This window comes from Pristis pectinata, chromosome 8 (genome assembly GCF_009764475.1).
Source record: "Pristis pectinata isolate sPriPec2 chromosome 8, sPriPec2.1.pri, whole genome shotgun sequence".
Lineage (NCBI taxonomy): Eukaryota > Metazoa > Chordata > Chondrichthyes > Rhinopristiformes > Pristidae > Pristis > Pristis pectinata.
In genome coordinates this window covers 101,797,973-101,811,213 of record NC_067412.1, presented here as the reverse complement: position 1 = coordinate 101,811,213, position 13,241 = coordinate 101,797,973, and the positions used below count along the sequence as shown (strand labels likewise).

Below are 13,241 nucleotides of genomic sequence, written 5' to 3'. Positions count from 1 at the left end.
GAGCTTGGAAAACAGACCAGGTTTTGCTGTTTAACAGCAGAAAGCAACATGGTCGACCTTGGGTAATCCAGTGACGACAATGGCAATTAAGACTGAGATATAAGATTAGTTGCTGATGAAGAGCTGAATCTAACACACAGAAACTGGGTTCTCCAATGCTTTAATCTCTGCTCTACTCACATTATAATAACATTAGATTTTGCATGATTATACTGAATATACAAAATAGGGGTTTTAACCCTCCTAAAGCATACAGCTGCACATTACTATGTTACTTCTAAACCAAGTGTTCACTCATTTATTTCTGGGTTATGGGTGTCAGTGACAAGGCTGGCATTCGTCATGTTTGCCGGGTTGTCCTGAGTTGGTGGTGGTGAAAGAACTCTTTAACTACTGACAGTCACTTAACACAGCAGTATCTCATTTGCTCAAATAAAAACTAATACCATGTCACATGAGATAATCCAAAAACCTTTGTTAAAAGGGACAGATTTTAAAGAACATTGTGGAGAGGCAAAGAGAGTTAGGAAGTGAATGAAGGGTCTTTGACCAGAAACATTAACTCTGTTTCTCCTTCCACAGATGTGGCCTGACCTGTTGAGTGTTTCCAGCATTTTCTGTTTTTATTTTAGTTAAGAAGTGAATTCTAGAACTTAGGACCTGGGCAACTGAAGGCAATCACCAGTGGTGGAATAAATGGAAACAATTAACAGACAGCACAAAAGTGCCCCGAATTGAACACTAACCATCATTGCCAAGCACCCAGCTGGTGACTAATGGTTACTTCAGTCCAGTGAGGAATGCCCTTCGGGCTAACGCTAAGTGAAGGACTTCCAGCAAACTGACTTTGGGCAAACAAATTAGCATTTGTTTAAAAGCTTCTCCAAACTGAAGCGGAAAGAGTACACCAGTGTTGCAACAAGGCAGGTAGCTACAAACTCCCTGAGCATGTTTCACAATCCCTTTACACACTTCACCTCCATCTGCCCACCTTTACACTGTTCCTTCCTTGACAGTCAACAGAACTGTCTCTACTCAGTCTTGGAAAGTTCAATTGGTTGTCCTCTACAGCCATTTAGGGGAGAGAGTTTAGAATTTCTCGCAAAATTTTAAAAATATTTATTAATTTACATATGCTAGCATTTATTGTCCATCCCTGACTGCCCTTGAACTGAGGAGGCAGTTAAGATTTAGCCACTTTTGTAGACCTGGAGTTACATTAAAAATACAAGAAAAATCAGTAGGCCATTTGGCCCCTTGTGCCTTCCCTGTTAGTTCTTGGCTCATTTTTTATCTCAGTGCCACTTTCCTGCACAAGCCCATATCCGTCGATTCCTTAAAACCTGTTTTTAAATGTTTTCCATATACCCAGTAACCGAGTCTCTGTAGCTCTCTCAAGAATTCCAAAGATTCACCATCCTGAGTGAAGAAAAATGTTCTCATCTCAGTTCTGAGTGGACAACCCCACACTGTGGGGGGTTGGCCACTCAGAGATCGCGACCAGTTTCTAGACACTGCAGCCAGGGCAAACATCAACCCAGTCAAGGCAGATCAGGCAAGGACAGCAGATTTCCTTCACTGACATTTGTAAATCAGATGGGTTTTTTAACAATCTAATTGCTTTCATGTTCACTGTTGCTGAGACTAACTTTTTATTTCAACTTTGTACTTGTTTAACTACATGAATCTAAATTCCCCATTTGTTATGGAGAGAGTCAAACTTGTGTCTCCGGAGCAATGGTCCAGACGTCAGGCTGCAAGTCAAGTAATTGAACCACCATACGACCGTTCCCCTTCCTATGGGAAGCAGCTTCCTAATGTTGCTCTTTTTAAGGTTATGTTCCCTTCTTAAAAGCAGAAGCGAATGGGATGGTACATGTGCTGCTTTCAATTCTCAAAAATTCCCGAGAATCGAGGAATGTTTCATTAGATTAGAAAATAGCAAATGTATTACTTGGCATTTTTATGCGTTACGTATTATTATCTATTCTTTATTCATTGGGGCAGACAGAAGGCAGGAAACTACAGGCCAGTTACCTTAACGTCTGTCTTTTGGAAAACACAGAAATTATTAAAAACTTTATAGCTGGGCACTTAGAAAAATTCACAGTCATCAGGTGAAAACAATTGACAAATTTACTGGAGGTCCTTTAAGGACGAGCATGCGCTGTGGACAAAGGGGAATTGGTGGATGTACTCTACTCAGATTTCCAGAAGGCATTTGAGAAGGTAAAAGCCCATGGTAACATGTTGGTGTGGATAGAGGTCAGGCTGGGCACGTCATCCACTTCCAGGGAAACTCATCCAGGGACCCAAATGGTCTTTCCAGGTGAAGCAGCAAGTCATTTGCACTTCTTCCAGTTTTGTGAACTGCATTGTGTGTTCACAATGTGATCTCCTCTGCACTGGAGAAAGTAAACGCAGATTGGATAACCACTTTGCAGAGCATCTGTGTTCAGTCTGCAGGAGCGAGCCTGAGCTTCCTGTTGCCTGCAACTTTAATTCTGCATCCCACTCTCACTCTGATCTATTGGTCGGTGGTCTCTTGCACTGTTACAATGAGTGCTAGTGCAAGCTTGAGGAACAGGACCCCATCTTCCGTCTGGGCATGTTGCAGCCTTCTGGACTTAACAGTGAACTCTACAACACTGGGTAGCTTAATTTCTTGGCCTGTATCAGTTATTGATCTGTGATAATGGTTCAGTTTACTTGTTTATCTGTCTTCTTGCTCTGCATCAGTTAGAACACATATTGAGTAGTGTGTATAGTATTGGTCACCTTACTTAAGAAAGGATGCCCATGTATTTGAAGCAGTTCAGAAAAGATTTATTATAACTCATACATAGAATAAGCAGATTGTCTTACGAGGACAATTTGGACAGGCTAAATATATCTAAGATATTTATTTATTAGTCACATGTACGTCAAAACACACAATGAAATGTGTCTTTCTGCGTTACTGAAAATGTGCTGGGGGCAGCCTGCAAGTGTCGCCACACTTACGGTGCCAACATAGTATGCCCACAACTTCCTAACCCATACGTCTTTGGAATGTGGGAGGAAACCCACACAGTCACGGGGAGAACGTACAAACCCCTTACAGACAGCGGCAGGAATTGAACCAAGGCCGCTGGCGCTGTAACAGCATTACGCTAACCGCTACACTACCGTGCTGCCCTGCTGCTGCTGGAAATTTAGAAGAATGGTGGGGGGTTTGATTGTAACATAGGAGATTTTGAGGTAGGAAGGGAGTTGCCCCTTATGGGAGAATCAAAAACTTGGGGTTCTGTTTAAAAACAAAAATGAGTCTCCCATTTAAGACGGAGATGATTTTTTTTCTCTCAGTCATTTCTTTGAAATGCACATCCTCAAAGTGGAGTGGAAGCAGAGTCTTTCAATATTTTAAAGGAAAGAGTTAGATTATTGATATGCAAGAAAGTGAAAGGTTACCATAGGTAAATGGGAATGCCAAGCTGAGGATACAGTCAGATCAGCTGTGATCTTATGAAACGTTGGAACAGGGTTGAGGGACTAAGTGGCCAACTGCTGCTGCTAATGTACTTGTCCACCCTATCTAAACGAGAAGATGTTTAACTTAACCTTGAGAAAAAGAGAGAATATAAATTGAATTGCTATTCAAACTGTCCTCAGAATTTATCCTTTGACCCTAGGCATCGATCTAGAAATTTTTGTCTTGGTGCATACATCTCCGGATTTATTCTATGACTATTTAATTGCAAACTCATCCATGACACCATTTGACTTCAGCAACTCACTAATACATAACCGACTTTGCCCAGTAACCGAGACGCTCCCTTACTTCACTTTCTAACAATTCTGCGATGAAAATCAACAAGCCGAAACACCCAATAGTTCCATCACAAGGAAAGTAATTTGGAGTGATGGAACCGAAGGGATTCCTTCGTTAGACAGCGCGAGTTTGTTGCTCTATCATTCAGCTTCTTTAGATTAACTAACTGAAGTATCTTGTACATAATAAACATAATAAAACATGAGCATTAATAAACAAAATTTGACACCTGGTCATACTAGGACAAAGAGAATCTTTCAAACCTATACATCCAAATGTTTTGTTACGTGACCTGGTGTCAATTTATCTGATGTTACTCCCAGAAAGTCCCTTGGTAAATATCACTCATCAAAGGGGTCAAAAAATATAAAATGTTCTTGTAAGTTCTTTTAATTCCAATACCAGTTCCATTGTATTTTGATTTTATCTCTCATTGAATAAGATGGAATGCCAACGATAATCTCAACTGAGCACTGTTTTCAATGTTATCTGCAGGTATCAACCTTGCCAGGGTACTTCAAGGGCCATTCAGTCAAGCAATGATTTGAGAACACATGCCACTTGTAAGCTGGATATGGGCAGGATGGCAGGCTCCTGCTCTCAAGGACATCATTTGGATTTTTATATCACTCTAACAGCTTCATGGCCATTCTCCAAGTTGCTTATCCAACTAAAGTTGGTATGTCTTGTTCAGCCAACTTCAACACTAGGAGGGGAGAACTGAGAAGAGCTGGGGAACAATGCCCACACATAGCAGCCGAATGAACCATAAGGGTAATCCAGCAATTTTCCATTTGGATGCCAATTTTGCTTCATGACAGTGACATTTTGGTTCATTTTGTTTATTAACTTGGCTCTGCCAATAGTGTTCACTTTCTGTTGCACACCCATAACCAGATCCACACACTCATTGACAGACCACACCTCCAAACCCAGCAAACAACAGACAATACACTGAGCCAGACACACAGATGCAATGAGCACTTACACAACAAACAATGCACACAACACTGAGCAAGGCACACGATGAGCATTCGGGCAATATGCAGGTCAAGCATAAAAATGCAAAACAGACAGACACACGTTACTGTTATCTGTAATCACACAGAAGATGGGATAACAAAGAGCCATGTCTTACCTTCGGTAGCCTTGTTAAGTGCTGAGAGGGTGGTCAAAACTTTGTTGAAGTTCTGCCCCTTGTATAGGTCATTGACATCGAAAGTTTGCTACAAACAACAAAGTTAAATAAGTTCATGACAAACTAGTAAAGAAATAACAGGTTCAAATCAGTATGTTTGAAGGATGCGCAGAGCTGACAAGTCAGAATTCAGTATCCATCCCTCCTTGTACTGAGGAGGTAGGTAGCGACCTTGATCCTCCTGAACCACTCCAAGGAGCAAACACAAGCACACGGAGGTGGAGCCAGAATCACACATTGCTGTGACCAGGTCAAGAATGACAGGTTTCCTTCCCCAAAGTAACACTAGTAAATCCGCTGTGTTTTCACAATTCCAACAGCTCCATCGTCATTGTTCCTGAGACCAGAATTTTATTATAGATTTTGATTCTTTAATTCAAAGCCTTTTCTTATACAGTGGGACTTACACTCAGATTGCCAGGATTACTACTCTTGTCCTCAAGATTATCAGAAATAACCACAGAGCTGCTGTATCTTTTTAAACGGTAACATGCTAACCACAATATTTTTGGCTGACACCCCACTCAGTACAAACCCAACACGATAAAAATAACTGAAATAAAATTTCTGCATGAATTAATTCAAAGTCCATCTCATTAAAGTGAAGTTACTGAACTGTGTAACAAATAGATTTAACATTTCCATTAAACAATCATCTCTAATTGACTTTGTTCCATTTCAAAAATCCAGCAATTCCTTTATTCTTAAAACTTGCTAAATATATTTAACACAGAATACCTTATTGCCATTTTCAATATAAACCATGTCATTCTGTTTTAGATTAAGAAAGTATGATCTCAATTTCCCTTCACATACATTCCCTGAACAAACCTTCCCGGAGGGTTTTCTGTGGGTTCCAGCTCCTCAATGTACAGAGGCTTTCCCCAGAGAGCTCAAGCGGTGCAACTAGTTCATCAAGTTCAGCAACTAGTCTAGACCTTGGTGGGCTCATGCACAACGTTTGGTCATGAACAGTCCCCAGTCCCTTGTGCAGGAAGATGAGCAATTTTCAGGCAGATCTTTCACTGAGTTAATGGCCTTCCAGCAGCAATCAGCATGGGTCTCAGACTGTATCACTGGGAATAGCACTGTGTTAATGCAGCTACTCAGGACTAAAGCACTGTTTCCCTTCCCAGATTTTCTCAGTAAATGCACATTACAGCAGGAGATTGATGGCGGTCTCATCCTCAGCACAGCCACCTTCAGGCCAGCAGGCGGTGGGAATGAGATTCTAGCTGTGCCAGCTGTACCAGCCAAGTAGGGTCTCGGCATTTGTTGAAAGTTCTGGCACCAAGACACTTTGCAAAATGACTTTGACAGGCTGCTTGGTGAACTATCTGAAAGGATCTATCATGTCTGTTTCCACACGGGGCTTTGAATGGTCCATGCGGACCACTGACTGACATATGGTCAAAAAATTAACTGAACAAGATAGGTGGACCTGTGAAAGGTCCACTCCACAGTGAAAGGTATATTCCAATACAACGCAGCCACACTGGGGAACCAGAGAACCTCAGCACATAGTGGCACTTGGTGCTTGTGTACCAGGGTCAATGTGATACTTAACATTACCATAAACAAGGGTAGCAATTAGGATGAGGGCCATGTTGGGAATATTCCCGATCACACCACCCAAACTTCCTCTGAAGATTTGTACACTTACGGGCACAACCCATTTTTGCCCTCCAGATAAACTGAGAAATGGCTCAGGCAACTTTTGCAACAGAGGCACAAAGTTATAAGCAACGTGAAGAGCTTCCACATGGGACAACCAGGTTCCTTCCTGCAATTAAGAGGGATGCAGGCCTCACAAGCCTGGCCATACTTCACTTTGGTCAAACGTCCCACCTAGCTCTTGCTGCCACATTCCCAGCAGATAGTCCAGCTGACGATGAAGGAGTCAAAGGGTCAGGTAGACCAGCTGCCAAAGAGTGATTAACTCTGGCCCTGGACGTCCTTTTGAAGTGGCTACAGATGCTCAATCTGTGGACCATCACTGGATCTGAGCAGGTGAGAATGACATCGTAAACGTACCAGAAGGTTCTCACCTGGGCACTATTTCTTATATCACCCAATATATAATTACATCCTTCCTGTATTAAGCACTTTGCCAAGTCCAAGAGCTCAACAGAACACAAATTAGACAGAGGAAAACAGGCAACCTGTCTAACTTGAGATTTGATCAGGATGTTTTCCATTTCCCACCCACTGATTAGCACTGTACTATTGATGTCTGTGTAGTTGTATCCAATTGTGGATTTCCTTCCCAAACGCCATTTTAGAGAGCACATTCATCATGGACCATACAATATTGTGGTCCAAGCTGACCAGTGTTCCTTGTCCAGTATGTTGGTGATCACATCCCTAGGTCACACAAGGCTGCTAGCAAACTTCTTGCTGGGTTCAGTGCAGGTCTGACCCGTGTGAATCACCAGGCCAAGAGCAGACTTAATTCAAATGATTATGACCTTAGACAGGATCTTGTAATCCACATTAAAAGTACAGTACTGAGTGTGGAGGGCACAGTGGCGAGGCTGGCTGAGTCACGGCTTCACAGCAAAAGCCATCTTCAGCCCTGACCTTGAGTGCTGTCTGTGGATTTTCACATTCTCCCCGTGACTGTGCGGGTTTCCCGAGGGCTCCAGTTTCCTTCCCCGTCCCAAAGATACGTAGGTTGGTAGGTTGAATGGCCACTGTAAATTGCCCTTAGTTGGAGGTGACCGGTTGAATCTGGAGGGAGCTGATGAGAATGTGGGGAAGATAAAAAAAGGATTAGCATAGGATTAGTGTAAATGGGTAGTTGACGGTCTGCACAGACAATGGGCTGAAGGACCTGTTTCCCTGTTGCATCTCTCAATGACTCCACATGGTCAAAGGAAGTTTGATTGAAATGCAAAGACAATATTTTAAAAGTGGTGTTCAGTATTAAATATTCATTCCAACTAAACCAACAGTTTAAGAATAGATATTCCAGCATCCATTTAATTTACAGGCACAACACGGAAGGAATTAAAGACATTCAGCTTGAAGCATACGAGGGTTTTTTTAAACCATCTGACCAGTGCTTCCTTCCTCTTTACCAAGTATGAAATTCACAAACAGTAGCCATTTGCATGCATGAAATCAACCATTTGTGGGTCTCTGCTACACACAACATGGGTTTGATTTGTTGGATTTATATTACAGTCACGTCGAGGGCATTACCCACATTAATACCTTCACATTGCCCCAGAGCTCCCAATGAACAATTATTGAAACACTCCTCAAGTGCAGTTTTTGTTGTTGCAGTCAACTTATGCAGAGAGAGCACCACAAATCAAACAGGGATGACTACCTCACTGAGCGATGGTATGTGAGGGATAAACATTGGCCAGGGTACCAGGGGAGTAGGGGGAACTCTCCCGCTCATTGAATAGTGCTGTAAATCTTTTACACCCACCAGGACATGATACACAGGGCTTCAGCTTTACACCCGTTCTGACACACTGTGAACTGCAAATAAGCTCTTTCATGCTTGCTGCAAATGCAGATACAAGACGCGATATTTCCTTTTAAAAAAGATTAAAATATTGTCTTTGTGTTTTCATCAAACTTCCCTTGACCACATTCAGTGCTGTACCTTTGTCTTATAACTTCACAAAAATCAGCACAGGAATGGTCAACCTGTTGACTTTGCACCTTTGGCAGTTTTCACAGTTTTATTTGACGCAGTGCACAGCCCCAGGTAGCATCAGATCACCGGCTGGCTCACTCTGTTGCTGCTGGGGCCTTTGTGCTCTTAGCAGCTCTTTACTTCCTCCTCTTGGAAAGCCAGAAATAACATGCAGTGAAATTCCTGATGTTTGCATAGATTTCAGAAGGGATTTATTGGTGTTTTATCAAGGTTACACCTGCACGATGCTGCTGCAGTGCGACAGGAATACAGGAAAACTGTCTTGGGTGGCTTGTGACCAGTGGGATCCCCTGAGGTTTATTGTTGGGGCTGCAACTGCTCACTGTCTTAATCAGTGAGTTGGATAATGCGACAGTAAACCTTTTGTTAACTTTGTTTATAGCACAAAGTCAGGCAACATTGTCAGCAGAGTAGATGGAAACATTAAATCATAAAGCAAATGGAAAAACTGTGCAAAATGGATTTCAATTTAGGCAAATGTGAGGTCATCCACAGTGGGCAAGATAAAAGAAAATAAAATGTGCTGTTTCATTCTTAAATTTATTTACAGGATAGGGGTATGGTTGGTAAATACAATCAATCTTCAATTGCCATTGATGTCCCTTCTTGTGTTGGTAGTGAAGGGAATAAAGGAGAGACCATTAAGCAGGTTGCTTTGCCTTGGATGGTTTGAGCTTCTTGAGTAGTGTTGGAGCTTCACTCATCTAGGCAAATGAAGAATATTCTATCACACTCCAAACTTATGCCTTATAGGTGGTGGAAATGATCTGGGGTATCAGGAGGCCAGTCACTTGCTGGAGAATACTCAGCCTCTGACCTGTTCCTTTAGCCACAGTATTTACATGGGTGGTCCAGTTAGGTTTCTGGTCAATGGTGAATACAAAGATGTTAATGGTGGAAAAGCTGATGAAGGTAATGTTGTCGCATGTCATGGGGAGGAGATGCTCTTGCTGGAGATGACCATTACCCAGCACTTATGCAGCACAGACATTACTTGCCACTTGTCAGCCCATGTACGGATGTTGTCTCAATATGGCTGTTGCGTACATGGGCTGTTTCTTTGTCTGGAGGTATATAATCACCAGCAAACATCCTCTTCTGACAGAAGGGAGGTGACTGATGAAGCACTGCGCGGGTATGAAGTCACACATATGGGCAACGAAGCACAAATGAACACAGCACATGTTTACAATATTGCCAACAGGTTTTGATTTAAATTTCAGATTGCTTCATTACTTGAATTTAAATTCTTCAAATAGTGTAGTGGGGTTTGAATAAATTTCCAGCTTGGCAGTTCAGACCTCTGGATTAACTAGTTCAGTAACTGAATAATGACTTCAATTAAGCAGTGAAAATTAAACAGAGAAGATCCTTTAAAACTTAGAGGTACATGCAGAAAATCATCCAAAACAACTTTCATAGAAGGCTAGTGTTTCTATCAGGAGGACTGGGTGCAGGTCACAAATGATAGTCTTTTAAAAGAGAGTTAGTAAGAGCTCAGGGCCAACGTGTTCCAGTAAGGGTGAAAGGTAAGATTAGGGAACCTTGGATGACAAATAAGGCAGGTGTAGGTTACTGGGATTGAGGAAGTCTGTTTGAGGGATATAGCAGGTGTAGGAGAGCACTTGAGAAAGAAATTAGAAGGGCAAAAAGGGGGTCATGGAATATTTTTGCCAAGTAAGATTAAGGAGAACATCAAGACATTGTGTAATCCTTTTGGGACTAAAGGGATAATCTATGTGTGGAGCCAGGGGATGTGGACAAGGTCCTGAATGAATATTTCTCATCTGTATTCACCAAAGAGAACGACACAGAGCATAGAGAATTCAAGGAGGGATATGTGGACAATCTGGAGCATGTCAGTATCAAAGTGCTATGGTACACATAAGGGTTGATAAGTCCCCATGGCTAGATGAGATCTATCCCAGGTTACTCTAGGAAGCCAAGGAGGAGAAAGCTGTGGCCCTGGCAGAGATTTCTGTATTACTGTTAGCCACAGGTGAGGTGCCAGAAGACTGCAAGATAGCTAATGTTAATCCTTTCTTTACAAAGGGCACCAGGGATAAGCCAGGTAACGACAGGTCAGTGAGCCTTATGGCAGGGTTAAGGAAATTATTGGAGAAAGTTCTAAGGGATAGGGTTTATGCATATTTGGAAAGGCAGGGCTCATGAGGGATAGTCAACATGGCTCTGTGCAGGGAAATCCTGCCTCAGTAATTTGATTGAATTTTTGGAGACAAGTAAGATTGATGAAGACAGGGCAATAGACATTGTCTACGTGGACTTCAGTTAGGTATTCGAAAAGCTCTTGCTGCTACCCTCGTTGTTTGCTATATACATCAACAACTTCAATCTGCAGGTAGGAGGTATAATTAGTGAGTTTGCAAATGACATGAAAGATGGTGGTGTTGTGGACAGTGAGGAATGTTGGTGCCGGAAGCGTGGCGACACTTGCGGGCTGCCCCCAGAACACGTTATGCAAAAAGATGTATTTCACTGTGTTTCAATGTACATATGACTAATAAAGAGATCTTATCTTATAAGGCTACAGCAGGATATCGATCAGATGGAAAGTTGGGCAGAGTGCTGGCAGATGGAATTTAATCCTGAAAAATGCAAAGTGATGCATTTTGGAAAGTCAAATAGGGGCAGGACACATACAGAAAACGGCAGGGCAGTAAGGAACGTCGATAAGCAGAGAAACTTTGGAATTCAAGTCTATAGTTGCCTGAAATTGGCAACACAGTTGACAGGATGGTGAAGAATACGGCATGCTTGCCTTCATAGATCTGGGCACAGAACATAAAAGTTGGGATGTTATGTTGCAATTTAACACACTGTGGGAAGCATGCGATTGTGCTGGAGACAGTGCAGAGGAGATTCACCATGATATTGACACAGGAGGCTGCAGATGCTGGGATCTGGAGCAACACACAAAGTGCTGGAGGAGCTCAGCAGGTCAGGCAGCATCTTTGGAGGGAAATGGACAGTCAATGTTGCAGGTCGAGACCCTTCCTTTGCACCTTGTTACCAGGATTGGAGGCATTAATTATGGGGAGAGACTGGATGGGCTGGGCTTGTTTTCCCCAAAGTGAAGGAGGCTGAGGGGGTGACCCGATAGAGAAATATAAAATAAGAGGCATAGATCGAGTAGAGAGTCAGGACCTTCTTCCCATGGTAGGGTATCAAAAACAAGAGGGCATAGGTTTAAGGTGAGAAGAGTTTTAAAGGGGATTTGAGAGGAAAGTTATTTTACACAGTGAGGGGTTGATAGCTGGAACTTACTGCTAGGGGATATGGTGGAGTTAGATACAATCACAACACTTAAGAGACATTTAGACAGACATAGAAGAGTGGACCATGTGTGGGCAAATGGCATTAGTGTAGATTGGCAGAAAGGTCAGCATGCATATGGTGGGCTGAAGGGCCTGTTTCTGTGCTGTACAACTCTATGATTCTAAAGGAAAGAAAGTTTTGCTCCAAAAACAAAATCCTCATTAGAACACTGAGAGCTGTTCTAGGCAAAACACTTTAGAGAGCATAGAATAGTCTTGAAAGGAGTGCCAACTGTCAAAGGGGCAGTGTTAAGGGAGCTTTGCACCGACTAACATGCTGTTTCAGGTAAAACATCAAAATAGGACAATTTTCTGTCCTCTTAGTTGAACAACCTGGTGTTATTTTGAAGAGGTGTAGGGGAGTTCCTCCGTCTCCTTAATCAACCTGAGGAAAAACAGTTTCCAAGATGATGCAGTGTGCAAATTACACATTCCAATAGTGACAACACTTCAAAATTTATTTCACTGGCTATAAAGTGGTTTGTAGCAATCCGAGGGTTTAAAAGATGAAGCTGGTAATTATAATTAACCAAAGAGTTATCAGTGCAGAATCATGTACCCAGAATTAAAGTTAATTCAGAGTGGATGCATGGACCTCCTCTCAACTCACTTTCTCCTTGTTAATCCAGCTTGAAGATATTTCCCTGGCATTCATCTCAGTTACTCCCTGTGAGAATGACACTCTGGGCAAGAACTTTCTCCTTAATTCCCAACTGGATTCAGTGGTGACCATTCTCCACTGATGGCCCTAGGTTCGGCACCACATTGAGAGGTCTTGACTACATCTACATGAGCAAGCTTGTTCATGTTTGTATACACCCATCAATTATCCCTCAACCTTCAAGGAAAAGAGCCCCAGAGGTTTAGCCTTACCGAACACCTGAGGGAGTTTGTTACAGTCACTGATCCAATAATAATGGGAGTCAAATACGTTCGATCAGGTTGCACACTGCGATCGATTTCAAGGGCGCCTTGTGCCATGGAAATCAAATAATCACTGTACATGAAGTACAAAAAATCTTTAACCACAACAGAAATGCAAAAGGACTGAGCTTTCTCCATTGCATGGTCACCGTTTATGTCCTTTGCTCAATGGGATAATTACAGGGCTGTGCTTTAATACATATCCTGATTTTTATTCTCTGATTCTCTGTTCCAAACCCTGAATTAGTCCCTTCACCCACAGCAGGCTGTCTCTCCCCAGATTATGTATAACTTAGCCAC

General features: G+C 42.3%; 1 protein-coding gene across 3 annotated transcripts in view; it reads right to left on the bottom strand.

The window, feature by feature from the left end:
• Nucleotides 1–13,241, bottom strand: part of arhgef6 (Rac/Cdc42 guanine nucleotide exchange factor (GEF) 6) — a 141,562-nt gene that overhangs the window by 103,728 nt on the left and 24,593 nt on the right. For all 3 annotated transcript variants that reach the window (XM_052022159.1, XM_052022161.1, XM_052022160.1), the window contains exon 3: nucleotides 4,950–5,037. In XM_052022159.1, the coding sequence (XP_051878119.1) occupies nucleotides 4,950–5,037 (88 nt within the window). The remainder of the gene's footprint in view (nucleotides 1–4,949; nucleotides 5,038–13,241) is intronic.